This window comes from Oncorhynchus kisutch, linkage group LG29 (assembly GCF_002021735.2).
Source record: "Oncorhynchus kisutch isolate 150728-3 linkage group LG29, Okis_V2, whole genome shotgun sequence".
NCBI classification, from domain to species: Eukaryota; Metazoa; Chordata; class Actinopteri; order Salmoniformes; family Salmonidae; genus Oncorhynchus; species Oncorhynchus kisutch.
Window position 1 is genome coordinate 43,262,395 of NC_034202.2, and position 17,043 is coordinate 43,279,437.

General features: G+C 42.7%; 1 protein-coding gene across 1 annotated transcript in view; it reads right to left on the bottom strand.

The window, feature by feature from the left end:
* The window catches only part of LOC109884932 (protocadherin-16), a 57,364-nt gene that overhangs the window by 16,344 nt on the left and 23,977 nt on the right, over positions 1 to 17,043 (bottom strand). The window contains exons 8-10 of the mRNA XM_031809097.1: positions 9,886 to 9,999; positions 4,566 to 4,777; positions 4,316 to 4,470 (exon numbers count right to left, since the gene is read on the bottom strand). Coding sequence (XP_031664957.1) covers positions 4,316 to 4,470; positions 4,566 to 4,777; positions 9,886 to 9,999 — 481 coding nt within the window. The remainder of the gene's footprint in view (positions 1 to 4,315; positions 4,471 to 4,565; positions 4,778 to 9,885; positions 10,000 to 17,043) is intronic.

A 17,043-nucleotide genomic window follows, 5' to 3' on the forward strand; every position in this document is an offset into this window, starting at 1 on the left:
TGTGGTATGCTGTATTGGGCTGTATTGGGCTGTATTGGGCTCTATTGGGCTGTATTGGGCTCTATTGGGCTCTATTGGGCTCTATTGGGCTGTATTGGGCTCTATTGGGCTGTGTTGTGTTGTATTTGGCTCTATTGTGCTGTATTGGGCTGTATTGGGCTCTATTGGGCTCTATTGGGCTCTGCTGGGCTGTATTGGGCTCTATTGGGCTCTATTGGGCTGTATTGGGCTCTATTGGGCTCTATTGGGCTCTATTGGGCTGTATTGGGCTCTATTGGGCTGTGTTGTGTTGTATTTGGCTCTATTGTGCTGTATTGGGCTGTATTGGGCTGTATTGGGCTCTATTGGGCTCTATTGGGCTCTGCTGGGCTGTATTGGGCTCTATTGGGCTCTATTGGGCTGTATTGGGCTCTATTGGGCTCTATTGGGCTCTATTGGGCTGTATTGGGCTCTATTGGGCTGTGTTGTGTTGTATTTGGCTCTATTGTGCTGTATTGGGCTGTATTGGGCTGTATTGGGCTCTATTGGGCTCTATTGGGCTCTGCTGGGCTGTATTGGGCTCTATTGGGCTCTATTGGGCTGTATTGGGCTCTATTGGGCTGTGTTGTGTTGTATTTGGCTCTATTGTGCTGTATTGGGCTGTATTGGGCTGTATTGGGCTCTATTGGGCTCTATTGGGCTCTGCTGGGCTGTATTGGGCTGCATTGGGCTGTATTGGGCTCTGCTGGGCTGTATTGGGCTGTATTGTATTAGTGCTGCTTTTGATACCATCGATCACCACATTCTTTTGGAGAGATTGGAAACCCAAATTGGTCTACACGGACAAGTTCTGGCCTGGTTTAGATCTTATCTGTTGGAAAGATATCAGTTTGTCTCTGTGAATGGTTTGTCCTCTGACAAATCAACTGTAAATTTTGGTGTTCCTCAAGGTTCCGTTTTAGGACCACTACTGTTTTCACTATATTGTTTACCTCCTGGGGATGTCATTCGAAAACATAATGTTAACTTTCACTGCTATGCGGATGACACACAGCTGTACATTTCAATGAAACATGGTGAAGCCCCAAAATTGCCCTCGCTAGAAGCATGTGTTTCAGACATAAGGAAGTGGATGGCTGCAAACTTTCTACTTTTAAACTCGGACAAAACAGAGATGCTTGTTCTAGGTCCCAAGAAACAAAGAGATCTTCTGTTGAATTTGACAATTAATCTTAATGGTTGTACAGTCATCTCAAATAAAACTGTGAAGGACCTCAGCATTATTCTGGACCCTGATCTCTCTTTTGATATGTCAAGACCATTTCAAGGACAGCTTTTTTCCATCTACGTAACATTGCAAAAATCAGAAACTTTCTGTCCAAAAATGATGCAGAAAAATTTATCCATGCTTTTGTCACTTCTAGGTTAGACTACTGCAATGCTCTACTTTCCGGCTACCCGGATAAAGCACTAAATAAACTTCAGTTAGTGCTAAATACGGCTGCTAGAATCCTGACTAGAACCCCAAAATTTGATCATATTACTCAAGTGCTAGCCTCCCTACACTGGCTTCCTGTCAAGGCAAGGGCTGATTTCAAGGTTTTACTGCTAACCTACAAAGCATTACATGGGCTTGCTCCAACCTATCTCTCTGATTTGGTCTTGCCGTACATGCCTACATGTACGCTACGGTCACAAGACGCAGGCCTCCTAATTGTCCCTAGAATTTCTAAGCAAACAGCTGGAGGAAGGGCTTTCTCCTAAAGAGCTCCATTTTTATGGAATGGTCTGCCTACCCATGTAAGAGACGCAAACTCGGTCTCAACCTTTAAGTCTTTACTGAAGACTCATCTCTTCAGTGGGTCATATGATTGAGTATAGTCTGGCCCAGGAGTGGGAGGGTGAACGGAAAGGCCCTGGAGCAACGAACCGCCCTTGCTGTCTCTGCCTGGCCGGTTCCCCTCTTTCCACTGGGATTCTCTGCCTCTAACCCTATTACAGGGGCTGAGTCACTGGCTTACTGGGGCTCTTTCATACCGTCCCTGGGAGGGGTGCGTCACTTAAGTGGGTTGAGTCACTGATGTGATCTACCCGTCTGGGTTGGCGCCCTCCCCCCCTTGGGTTCTGCCGTGGCGGAGATCTTTGTGGGCTATACTCGGCCTTGTCTCAGGATGGTAAGTTGGTGGTTGAAGATATCCCTCTAGTGGTGTGGGGGCTGTGCTTTGGCAAAGTGGGTGGGGTTATATCCTTCCTGTTTGGCCCTGTCCGGGGGTGTCCTCGGATGGGGCCACAGTGTCTCCTGACCCCTCCTGTCTCAGCCTCCAGTATTTATGCTGCAGTAGTTTATGTGTCGGGGGGCTAGGGTCAGTTTGTTATATCTGGAGTACTTCTCCTGTCCTATTCGGTGTCCTGTGTGAATTTAAGTGTGCTCTCTCTTATTCTCTCTTTCTATCTTTCTTTCTCTCTCTCGGAGGACCTGAGCCCTAGGACCATGCCTCAGGACTACCTGACATGATGACTCCTTGCTGTCCCCAGTCCACCTGGTCGTGCTGCTGCTCCAGTTTAAACTGTTCTGCCTTATTATTATTCGACCATGCTGGTCATTTATGAACATTTGAACATCTTGGCCATGTTCTGTTATAATCTCCACCCGGCACAGCCAGAAGAGGACTGGCCACACCACATAGCCTGGTTTCTCTCTAGGTTTCTTCCTAGGTTTTGGCCTTTCTAGGGAGTTTTTCCTAGCCACCGTGCTTCTACACCTGTATTGCTTGCTGTTTGGGGTTTTAGGCTGGGTTTCTGTACAGCACTTTGAGATATCAGCTGATGTACGAAGGGCTATATAAATACATTTGATTTGATTTGAGTTGATTGGGCTGTATTGGGCTGTATTGGGCTCTGCTGGGCTTCTCCACCTGCATTGCTTGCTGTTTGGGGTTTTAGGCTGGGTTTCTGTACAGCACTTTGAGATATCAGCTGATGTACGAAGGGCTATATAAATAAATTTGATTTGATTTGATTTGATATTGGGCTCTGCTGGGCTGTATTCGGCTGTATTGGGCTGTATTGGGCTCTTTTAGGTGGTATTGGGCTCTGCTGGGCTGTATTGGGCTGTATTGGGCTCTGCTGGGCTGTATTGGGCTGTATTGGGCTCTATTAGGCTGTATTGGGCTCTGCTGGGCTGTGTTATGCTATATCGGGCTGTATTGGGCTGTATTGGGCTGTATTAGGCTGTATTGGGCTCTGCTAGGCTGTATTGGACTGTTTTGGGCTCTATTGGGCTCTATTGGGCTGTATTGGGCTCTGCTGGACTGTATTGGGCTGTATTGGGCTGTATTGGACTGTATTGGGCTGTATTGGGCTGCACTATTCTGTATTGGGCTGCACTATGCTGTATTGGGCTGCACTATGCTGTATTGGGCTGCACTATGCTGTATTGGGCTGCACTATGCTGTATTGGGCTGCACTATGCTGTATTGGGCTGCACTATGCTGTATTGGGCTGCACTATGCTGTTTTGGGCTGCACTATGCTGTATTGGGCTGCACTATGCTGTATTGGGCTGTGTTGGGCTCTGCTGGGCTGTATTGGGCTGTGTTCTGCTGTATTGGGCTCTATTGGGCTCTATTGGGCTGTGTTGGGCTCTGTTGGTCTCTGCTGGGCTCTATTGGGCTGTGCTGCAGTCGTAGGTATGAAGCAAACCTTGATCTGTTATTTAAAGCGCTACTCACCTGGTCTGAGTCCAGATCTCTCTGCCACACACACACCATTATCCCCTCACCTGGTCTGAGTCCAGATCTCTCTGCCACACACACACCATTATCCCCTCACCTGGTCTGAATCCAGATCTCTCTGCCACACACACACACCATTATCCCCTCACCTGGTCTGAGTCCAGATCTCTCTGCCACACACACACACAATTATCCCCTCACCTGGTCTGAGTCCAAATCTCTCTGCCACACACACACCATTATCCCCTCACCTGGTCTGAATCCAGATCTCTCTGCCACACACACACACCATTATCCCCTCACCTGGTCTGAGTCCAGATCTCTCTGCCACACACACACCATTATCCCCTCACCTGGTCTGAGTCCAGATCTCTCTGCCACACACACACAATTATCCCCTCACTTGGTCTGAGTCCAGATCTCTCTGCCACACACACACCATTATCCCCTCACCTGGTCTGAGTCCAGATCTCTCTGCCACACACACACAATTATCCCCTCATTTGGTCTGAGTCCAGATCTCTCTGCCACACACACACCATTATCCCCTCACCTGGTCTGAGTCCAGATCTCTCTGCCACACACACACCATTATCCCCTCACCTGGTCTGAGTCCAGATCTCTCTGTCCATGATGGCGGCGGTGGTGATGCTTCCCGTGACAGGGTCGATCTTGAACAGGCCGCTCATGCCTCCTGATGATTGGATAGAGTAGGTCACCTGACCGTTCTGCCCCTGGTCCACGTCCTCTGCCACCACCTGACAGATGAGACAGGAAGTAGCGGGAGAGTGAGTGTGTTTTCCTGTGAGTGTGTGTGTGTGTGTGTGTGTGTGCCTGCTATTGTCCTCCATACCTGTATGATTGGCATGTCGTAACCCTGGGCCTCTCTCATGTAGGCTATATAGTTCTGGAGCTGGAAGCGTGGCAGGTTGTCATTGATGTCCTGCAGGATCAGGTTGACGGCCATGAAGGAGCTGGACGAAGCCGTCTCAGCCTTCACTACCAGGCGGAGTCGCGGAGTGTCCTCAAAGTCCAGACCCAACGACCTCTGAACCCAGATTTCACCTGGGGGACAGGGAGAGGGACAGGGAGAGAGACAGGGAGGGGGACAGGGAGGGGACAAGGAGAGGGACAGGTTATTAAGAGGTAAGGGAGAGCTGAGAGACAGTGAGAGGGTTAGGAGTATGGTTGAGCATGGTGGAGTATGGTGGGGTATGGTGGGGGGCTGTGGGGTATGGTGGGGGGCGGTGGGGTATGGTGGGGGGCGGTGGAGTATGGTGGAGTATGGTGGGGTATGGTGGAGTATGGTGGGATATGGGGGAGTATGGTGGGGTATGGGGGAGTATGGTGGGGTGTGGTTGGGTATGGGCGAGTATGGTGGGGTATGGTGGGGGGCGGTGGGGTATGGTGGGGTATGGTGGAGTATGGGGGAGTATGGTGGGATATGGTGGGGTATGGGGGAGTATGGTGGGGTATGGTGGGGTATGGTGGGGTATGGTGGGGGGGCGGTGGGGTATGGTGGGGGGCGGTGGGGTATGGTGGGGGGCGGTGGGGTATGGTGGGGTATGGATGGGTATGGTGGGGGGCGGTGGGGTATGGTGGGGTATGGAGGGGTATGGTGGGAGTATGGAGGGGTATGGAGGGGTATGGTGGGGTATGGAGGGGTATGGAGGGGTATGAGGGGTATGAGCGGTATGAGGGGTATGGTGGGGTATGGAGGGGTATGGAGGGGTATGAGGGGTATGAGGGGTATGGTGGGGTATGGTGGGGTATGGTGGGATATGGTGGGGTATGGTGGGGTATGGTGGGATATGGTGGGGTATGGTGGGGTATGGTGGGGTATGGTGGGGGGCGGTGGGGTATGGTGGGGTATGGTGGGGTATGGTGGGGTATGGTGGGGTATGAGGGGTATGGTGGGGTATGGTGGGATATGGTGGGGTATGGTGGGGGGCGGTGGGGTATGGTGGGGTATGGTGGGGTATGGTGGGGTATGGAGGGGTATGGAGGGGTATGGTGGGAGTATGGAGGGGTATGGAGGGGTATGAGGGGTATTGTGGGGGGCGGTGGGGTATGGTGGGGTATGGCGGGAGTATGGAGGGGTATGGTGGGGTATGGTGGGGTATGGTGGGGTATGGTGACTTCTATGATCTTTTTAGAACACTGGAACAGATAGTACATGGTGAGCATAAACTCTAGACATACAGTAAACTATATATACAGTACACTATATATACAATACACTATATATACAATAGACTATATATACAATACACTATATATACAATACACTATATATACAGTACACTATATATACAGTAAACTATATAGACAATACACTATATATACAGTAAACTATATATACAATACACTATATATACAATACACTATATATACAATACACTATATATACAGTACACTATATATACAGTACACTATATATACAGTAAACTATATATACAATACACTATATATACAACACACTATATATACAGTACACTATATATACAGTACACTATATATACAGTAAACTATATATACAATACACTATATATACAGTACACTATATATACAGTAAACTATATATACAATACACTATATATACAACACACTATATATACAGTACACTATATATACAGTAAACTATATATACAGTAAACTATATATACAATACACTATATATACAACACACTATATATACAGTACACTATATATACAGTACACTATATATACAGCACACTATATATACAGTACACTATATATACAGTACACTATATATACAGTAAACTATATATACAATACACTATATATACAACACACTATATATACAGTACACTATATATACAGTACACTATATATACAGTAAACTATATATACAATACACTATATATACAACACACTATATATACAGTACACTATATATACAGTACACTATGTATACAGTAAACTATATATACAATACACTATATATACAACACACTATATATACAGTACACTATATATACAGTAAACTATATATACAATACACTATATATACAACACACTATATATACACAGTACACTATATATACAGTACTCTATATACACAATACACTATATATAGAGTAGACTATATGCACAGTACACTATATTCACAATACACTATATATACACAATACACTATATATACACAATACACTATATATACAATACACTATATATACAATACACTACATATACAATACACAATATATACAATACACTATATATACAATACACTACATATACAATACACAATATACACAATACACTATATATACAGTACACTATATTTACACAATACATACACAATACACTATATATACAGTACACTATATATACACAACACACTATATATGTAATACACTATATATGCAATACACTATATATAGAGTACACTATATTTACAACACACTTTATATACACAATACACCATCTATACACACTATATATACAGTACACTATATATACACAACACACTATATATACAGTACACGATATATACAGTACACTATATATGCAATACACTATATATAGAGTACACTATATTTACAACACACTATATATACACAATACACCATATATACACACTACACTATATATATAGTACACTTTATATACAACACACTATATATACACAGTACACTATGTATACAGTACTCTATATATACAATACACTATATATACACAACACACTATATTGACAATACATACTGTATATACAGTACACTATGTATACAGTACACTATATATTCAATATACTATATATACACAACACACTATATTGACAATACACACTATATATACAGTACACTATGTATACAATACACTATATATACAATACACTATATATATACACACAACACACTATATTGACAATACACACTATATATACACAATACACTATATATACAGTACACTATATATACAATACACTATATACACAATATATTATATATACAGTGCACTATATATACAATACACTATATATACAATCAGGTATTCATAAAGACAGAACTTATAAAGCAGAAGAGATATACACTACACTATATAAACAAAAGTATGTGGACACCCCTTCAAATTTGTGGATTTGGCTATAACAGTCACACCCATTGCTGACAAGTGTATAAAATCGAACACACAGCCATGCAATCTCCATAGACAAACATTGGCAGTAGAATTGCCTTCCTGAAGAGCTCAGTGACTTTCAACGTGGCACCGTCATAGGATGCCACCTTTGTAACAAGTCAGTTTGTCAAATTTCTACCCTGCTAGAGCTGCCCCCGGTCAACAGTAAGTGCTGTTATTGTGAAGTAGAAACGTCTGGGAGCCACAACGGCTCAGCAGCGAAGTGGTAGGCCACACAAGCTCACGGAACGTGAACGGCCGAGTTCTGAAGCGCGTCAAAATCGTTTGTCCTCTTTTGCAAAACTCACTACCGAGTTCCAAACTGCCTCTGGAAGCAACGCTTCACTATCTGGCAGTCTGACGGACAAATTTGGGTTTGGCAAATGCCAGGAGAACGCTACCCTCCCCAATGCAGAGTGCCAACTGTAAAGTTTGGTGGAGGAAGAATAATAGTCTGGGGCTGTTTTTCATGGTTCAGGCCCCTTAGTTCCAGCGAAGGAAAATGTTAACGCTACAGCATACAATGACATTCCAGACGATTACGTGCTTCCAACTTTGTGGCAACAGTTTGGGGAAGGTCCTTTCCTGTTTCAGCATGACAATGCCTCCGTGCACAAAGCGAGGTTCAAACGGAAATGGTTTGTCGAGATTAGTGTGGAAGAACCTGACTGGCCTGCACAGAGCCCTGACCTCAACCCCATCGAACACCTTTGTGATGAATTTGAACACAGACTACGCGCCATGCCTAATCACCCAACATCAGTGCCCGACCTCACTAATGCTCTTGTGGCTGAATAGAAGCAAGTCTAGCAAGTCTACTACAGCAATGTTACAACATCTAGCGGAAAACCTTCTCAGAAGAGTGGAGGCTGTTACAGTAGCAAAGGAGGGACCAACTCCATATTAATGTCCATGATTTTGGAATGAGATGTTCGATGACCAGGTGTCCATACACTTTTGGTCATGTAGTGCATGTCCCCACTGCGTTCACTGTCTGTTCACAGAGAAGAGTCGGATTCCTCTACACTGTGTTGTTAACCCGATGAGTGTTGTAGTACAGTACTATTAACTATGTGAGTGATGTAGTATAGTAATATGAACTCTGTGAGTGATGTAGTACAGTAATATGAACTCTGTGAGTGATGTAGTATAGTAATATGAACTCTGTGAGTGATGTAGTACAGTAATATTAACTCTGTGAGTGATGTAGTACAGTAATATTAACTCTGTGAGTGATGTAGTACAGTAATATTAACTCTGTGAGTGATGTAGTACAGTAATATTAACTCTGTGAGTGATGTAGTACAGTAATATGAACTCTGTGAGTGATGTAGTATAGTAATATGAACTCTGTGAGTGATGTAGTATAGTAATATGAACTCTGTGAGTGATGTAGTATAGTAATATGAACTCTGTGAGTGATGTAGTACAGTAATATGAACTCTGTGAGTGATGTAGTATAGTAATATGAACTCTGTGAGTGATGTAGTATAGTAATATGAACTCTGTGAGTGATGTAGTACAGTAATATGAACTCTGTGAGTGATGTAGTATAGTAATATGAACTCTGTGAGTGATGTAGTACAGTAATATGAACTCTGTGAGTGATGTAGTATAGTAATATGAACTCTGTGAGTGATGTAGTATAGTAATATGAACTCTGTGAGTGATGTAGTACAGTAATATGAACTCTGTGAGTGATGTAGTATAGTAATATGAACTCTGTGAGTGATGTAGTACAGTAATATTAACTCTGTGAGTGCTGTAGTTAGTATCTGTGAAGTATCTCTCCCATTGGAAGCTGCTGAGGGGAAGACAGCTATTAATAAAGTCTGGAACGGAGGAAACAGAATGGCATCAAACACATGGAAACCATGGAAACCACGGAAACCATGGAAACCACGGAAACCATGGTGTTTGATGGTGTTGATATCCTTCCAAATATTCCTCTCCAGCCTTTACTAAGTGCCCGTCCTCCCCAATTAAGGTGCGCCCCCCTCCCCTCCAACCTCCTGTGATCTCTAAGGTACCTGTGCTAGTGCCGATGCTGAAGGCCTGCAGTCTGTTTCCAGAGAAGAGACTATAGCTGATCCCTCTTCTGGTTCCATCAGGGTACTGGGCCTGATCCTGAGCTACAGCCGTACCTGCAGAGAGACAGGTTAAGACATACAGAGTACAACGTTACCAGGCAGGAATGTTATGTATTTCAACCAGAACCCAACATAACATTGACACACGGTGGTCACCAATGGATCAAACGTAACGGACGGGCCGCTCTTCAAGGCATTCCTAGTCGATCACCAAACATTTCTGTAGAAAAGCCAACGATAGAGACATGAAGGACACTGGGTAGGCAAAAGCATTTCCTATTTTTAACCATTTCATTAGTCTAAAAAGACTAACTCCGCCTACCTGGCGGACCGGGAGATCTGTAGCTCAATCAGGTGTGCCTCCTGGGCTGACCAATCAGATAGCTCATACGCTTACTGAGAGATTCCACGGCCCCAGCAACGTTTGATACTAGACTACGTGAGACTTCATAACCAAGACCAGAGAGAGAGAGAGAGACTGTCAAAGAATATAGCAAAGAGCTACTGTTTTTATGAGTTCAACATCTAAGTTTTATTCAATAATGGTTTTATTCAACACTATTAAAAAAAACATAAATCATGCTTCTCTCTACTTCCATTAGAACTACAACACTCACAGAGTTAATAGTACTCTACTTCTCTCTACTTCCATTAGAACTACAACACTCACAGAGTTAATAGTACTCTACTTCTCTCTACTTCCATTAGAACTACAACACTCACAGAGTTAATAGTACTCTACTTCTCTCTACTTCCATTAGAACTACAACACTCACAGAGTTAATAGTACTCTACTTCTCTCTACTTCCATTAGAACTACAACACTCACAGAGTTAATAGTACTCTACTTCTCTCTACTTCCATTAGAACTACAACACTCACAGAGTTAATAGTACTCTACTTCTCTCTACTTCCATTAGAACTACAACACTCACAGAGTTAATAGTACTCTACTTCTCTCTACTTCCATTAGAACTACAACACTCACAGAGTTAATAGTACTCTACTTCTCTCTACTTCCATTAGAACTACAACACTCACAGAGTTAATAGTACTCTACTTCTCTCTACTTCCATTAGAACTACAACACTCACAGAGTTAATAGTACTCTACTTCTCTCTACTTCCATTAGAACTACAACACTCACAGAGTTAATAGTACTCTACTTCTCTCTACTTCCATTAGAACTACAACACTCACAGAGTTAATAGTACTCTACTTCTCTCTACTTCCATTAGAACTACAACACTCACAGAGTTAATAGTACTCTACTTCTCTCTACTTCCATTAGAACTACAACACTCACAGAGTTAATAGTACTCTACTTCTCTCTACTTCCATTAGAACTACAACACTCACAGAGTTAATAGTACTCTACTTCTCTCTACTTCCATTAGAACTACAACACTCACAGAGTTAATAGTACTCTACTTCTCTCTACTTCCATTAGAACTACAACACTCACAGAGTTAATAGTACTCTACTTCTCTCTACTTCCATTAGAACTACAACACTCACAGAGTTAATAGTACTCTACTTCTCTCTACTTCCATTAGAACTACAACACTCACAGAGTTAATAGTACTCTACTTCTCTCTACTTCCATTAGAACTACAACACTCACAGAGTTAATAGTACTCTACTTCTCTCTACTTCCATTAGAACTACAACACTCACAGAGTTAATAGTACTCTACTTCTCTCTACTTCCATTAGAACTACAACACTCACAGAGTTAATAGTACTCTACTTCTCTACTTCCATTCGCGCTGCAGCTGCAACGAATGTGTAGCCCGAGTGTATCGATAGCCCTGCGGTTTTGTTATTTTTATTATTGGAAAAGGAGAAGAAGGAAACCGCACATTGCTCTTGATAGTATCTTTAATAAGCTTTACGTATCGGCCTCACGGCCTTCGTCAGAGCTTTTTCCAAACACCTGCAATAAAAGATAGCTCAGATGTGCGAGTGGCTTGTGAATATAGAATTATTATTAGCAGCTAGTCGTGTTTATTTTAATATTGAGGAATATTTCACTTTCTCTGGTCATTTGTGCCTGAGGTAGATACGGTGTGACTTGAGTTTCGCCATCAGGTGGGAAGACCGTGTCCCCTCTCTCTGGTCAGTCTCACCAGAGGAAAGGAAGGAGAGAGAAGGCAGGTACCGTGAGAGACAGACTCTCTGCTGCTCTCCTCCTCCACTGAGACTAATGCCACGTTCAAGACACCTGGGAACTCTAAGACTTCTGACTTCAGTACGTTCAAGACACCTGGGAATTCTAAGACTTCTGACTTCAGTACGTTCAAGACACCTGGGAACTCTAAGACTTCTGACTTCAGTACGTTCAAGACACCTGGGAACAAGATCCGACTGGGGATAATGGTTTTGAATGATCATCCAACTCAGAAACTCGGGCATCTTTCTAGAGCTCCAACTTTCCAACCTGACGTTCACTGACGTCATGATTTGACCTCGTTTTTGTCTGAGTTCCCAGGTGTCATGAAAGCACCGTGACCATCAGTCCTGTAAAATTATAAACATTTATGCTCGTCTGTGACTCGCAAGTGCTACACCAACTGATCTAGCTTGTTATCGAAACTCCAGTTTTGAAATATTATAATGGTCTGAGAGGAACCATATTACCAGACATATAGTCTGTGATAATATATTAGACCTGTGATAATGTATTAGACCAGACATATAGTCTGTGATAATGTATTAGACCAGGCATATAGTCTGTGATAATATATTAGACCTGTGATAATGTATTAGACCAGACATATAGTCTGTGATAATGTATTAGACCAGACATATAGTCTGTGATAATGTATTAGACCAGACATATAGTCTGTGATAATGTATTAGACCAGACATATGGTCTGAGATAATGTATTAGACCAGGCATATAGTCTGTGATAATGTATTAGACATGGCATATAGTCTGTGATAATGTATTAGGCCAGACATATAGTCAATATGCTGTGATAATGTATTAGACCAGGCATAATGTCAATATGCTGTGATAATGTATTAGGCCAGACACTAGTTAATATGCTGTGATAATGTATTAAACCAGACATATAGTCAATATGCTGAGATAATGTATTAGACCAGACATATAGTCAATATGCCGAGATAATGTATTAGACCAGACATATAGTCTGTGATAATGTATTAGACCAGACATATAGTCTGAGATAATGTATTAGACAGACATAGTCTGTGATAATGTATTAGGCCAAACATATAGTCTGAGATAATGTATTAGACCAGGCATATAGTCAATATGCTGTGATAATGTATTAGACCAGACATATAGTCTGTGATAATGTATTAGGCCATACATATAGTCTGTGATAATGTATCAGGCCAGGCATATAGTCTGTGATAATGTATTAGACCAGACATATAGTCTTTGATCATGTATTAGACCAGGCATATAGTCTGTGATAATGTATTAGACCAGACATATAGTCTGTGATAATGTATTAGACCAGGGATATAGTCTGTGATAATGTATTAGACCAGACATATAGTCTGTGATAATGTAACAGGCCAGGCATATAGTCTGTGATAATGTATTAGGCCAGGTATATAGTCAATATGCTGTGATAATGTATTAGGCCAGACATATAGTCTGAGATAATGTATTTGACCAGGCATATAGTCTGTGATAATGTATTAGGCCAGATATATAGTCTGTGATAATGTATTAGGCCAGACATATAGTTTGTGATAATGTATTAGGCCAGACCTATAGTCTGTGATCATGTATTAGACCAGACATATAGTCTGTGATAATGTATTAGACCAGGCATATAGTATGCGATAATGTATTAGACCAGGCATATAGTCTGTGATAATGTATTAGACCAGATATATAGTATGTGATAATGTATCAGGCCAGGCATATAGTCTGTGATAATGTATTAGACCAGACATATAGTCTGTGATAATGTATTAGGCCAGGCATATAGTCAATATGCTGTGATAATGTATTAGGCCAGGCATATAGTCAATATAATGTGATAATGTATTAGGGCAGTCATATAGTCAATATACTGTGATAATGTATTAGGCCAGGCATATAGTCAATATGCTGTGATAATGTATTAGACCAGGCATATAGCCAATATACTGTGATAGTGTATTAGGCCAGGCATATAGCCAATATCCTGTGATAGTGTATTAGGCCAGGCATATAGCCAATATGCTGTGATAGTTTATTAGGCCAGGCATATAGTCAATATGCTGTGATAGTGTATTAGGCCAGACATATAGTCAATATCCTGTGATAATGTATTAGGCCAGGCATATAGCCAATATGCTGTGATAATGTATTAGGCCAGGCATATAGTCAATATGCTGTGATAATGTATTAGGCCAGACATATAGTCAATATCCTGTGATAATGTATTAGGCCAGACATATAGTCAATATCCTGTGATAATGTATTAGGCCAGGCATATAGTCAATATCCTGTGATAATGTATTAGGCCAGACATATAGCCAATATCCTGTGATAATGTATTAGACCTACTGCACAAATCTCATTCCTACAGAACTGTTTTTAGTAGGATGTTACATTTTTTAAGTCATGTTTAAAAAAAAACATCTGAGCGGTAGATCTCGGCTTGCTCTCTTGACTTAGTTAAGGTCGGTGACCACTTAACAGAACCCAATGTCACATCAACAGAACCCAATGTCACATCAACAGAACCCAATGTCACATCAACAGAACCCAATGTCACATCAACAGAACTCAATGTCACATCAACAGAACCCAATGTCAGAACCCGATAGATCGTCAACAGAACCTAATAGAACATCAACAGAACCTGATAGAACGTCAACAGAACCTGATAGAATGTCAACAGAACCTAAAAGAACGTCAACAGAACACGATAGATCGTCAACAGAACCTGATAGAACGTCAACAGAACCTGATAGAACATCAACAGAACCCAATAGAACATCAACAGAACCCGATAGAACGTCAACAGAACCCGATAGAGCGTCAACAGAACCTGATAGAAAGTCAACAGAACCCAATATTGGACGATTCAACTACAGTGGAAAAAATATTTTTGGGAAAAATCATATTGTTCTGGCAATTCTCACAAAGAAACTTCATGGGGGAAGAAGGATGTTTAACATGATGTTTACATTTGTATCACAAACGTTTTTGTTGTTGGTGTTGTTGTTGAAGATCATGATGAAAGTGACCCTTTCAGTCCTGTTTTAGACCTGTACATGCCTTCTGTAAGACCCTATGACCTGTGAACCAGACCTGTACATGCCTTCTGTAAGACCCTATGACCTGTGAACCAGACGATACATGCCTTCTGTAAGACCCTATGACCTGTGAACCAGACGATACATGCCTTCTGTAAGACCCTATGACCTGTGAACCAGACGATACATGCCTTCTGTAAGACCCTATGACCTGTGAACCAGACCTGTACATGCCTTCTGTAAGACCCTATGACCTGTGAACCAGACGATACATGCCTTCTGTAAGACCCTATGACCTGTGAACCAGACCTGTACATGCCTTCTGTAAGACCCTATGACCTGTGAACCAGACGATACATGCCTTCTGTAAGACCCTATGACCTGTGAACCAGATGATACATGCCTTCTGTAAGACCCTATGACCTGTGAACCAGACGATACATGCCTTCTGTAAGACCCTATGACCTGTGAACCAGACCTGTACATGCCTTCTGTAAGACCCTATGACCTGTGAACAAGACGATACATGCCTTCTGTAAGACCCTATGACCTGTGAAAAAGACCTGTACATGCCTTCTGTAAGACCCTATGACCTGTGAACCAGACCTGTACATGCCTTCTGTAAGACCCTATGACCTGTGAACCAGACGATACATGCCTTCTGTAAGACCCTATGACCTGTGAACCAGACCTGTACATGCCTTCTGTAAGACCCTATGACCTGTGAACCAGACGATACATGCCTTCTGTAAGACCCTATGACCTGTGAACCAGACCTGTACATGCCTTCTGTAAGACCCTATGACCTGTGAACCAGACCTGCACATGCCTTCTGTAAGACCCTATGACCTGTGAACCAGACGATACATGCCTTCTGTAAGACCCTATGACCTGTGAACCAGACCTGTACATGCCTTCTGTAAGACCCAATGACCTGTGAACCAGACCTGTACATGCCTTCTGTAAGACCCTATGACCTGTGAACCAGACCTGTACATGCCTTCTGTAAGACCCAATGACCTGTGAACCAGACCTGTACATGCCTTCTGTAAGACCCTATGACCTGTGAACCAGACGATACATGCCTTCTGTAAGACCCTATGACCTGTGAACCAGACCTGTACATGCCTTCTGTAACACCCAATGACCTGTGAACCAGACGATACATGCCTTCTGTAAGACCCTATGACCTGTGAACCAGACGATACATGCCTTCTGTAAGACCCTATGACCTGTGAACCAGACGATACATGCCTTCTGTAAGACCCTATGACCTGTGAACCAGACAATACATGCCTTCTGTAAGACCCTATGACCTGTGAACCAGACGATACATGCCTTCTGTAAGACCCTATGACCTGTGAACCAGACCTGTACATGCCTTCTGTAAGACCCTATGACCTGTGAACCAGACCTGTACATGCCTTCTGTAAGACCCTATGACCTGTGAACCAGACGATACATGCCTTCTGTAAGACCCTATGACCTGTGAACCAGACCTGTACATGCCTTCTGTAAGACCCTATGACCTGTGAACCAGACAATACATGCCTTCTGTAAGACCCTATGACCTGTGAACCAGACCTGTACATGCCTTCTGTAAGACCCTATGACCTGTGAACCAGACGATACATGCCTTCTGTAAGACCCTATGACCTGTGAACCAGACGATACATGCCTTCTGTAAGACCCTATGACCTGTGAACCAGACCTGTACATGCCTTCTGTAAGACCCTATGACCTGTGAACCAGACGATACATGCCTTCTGTAAGACCCTATGACCTGTGAACCAGACCTGTACATGCCTTCTGTAAGACCCTATGACCTGTGAACCAGACGATACATGCCTTCTGTAAGACCCTATGA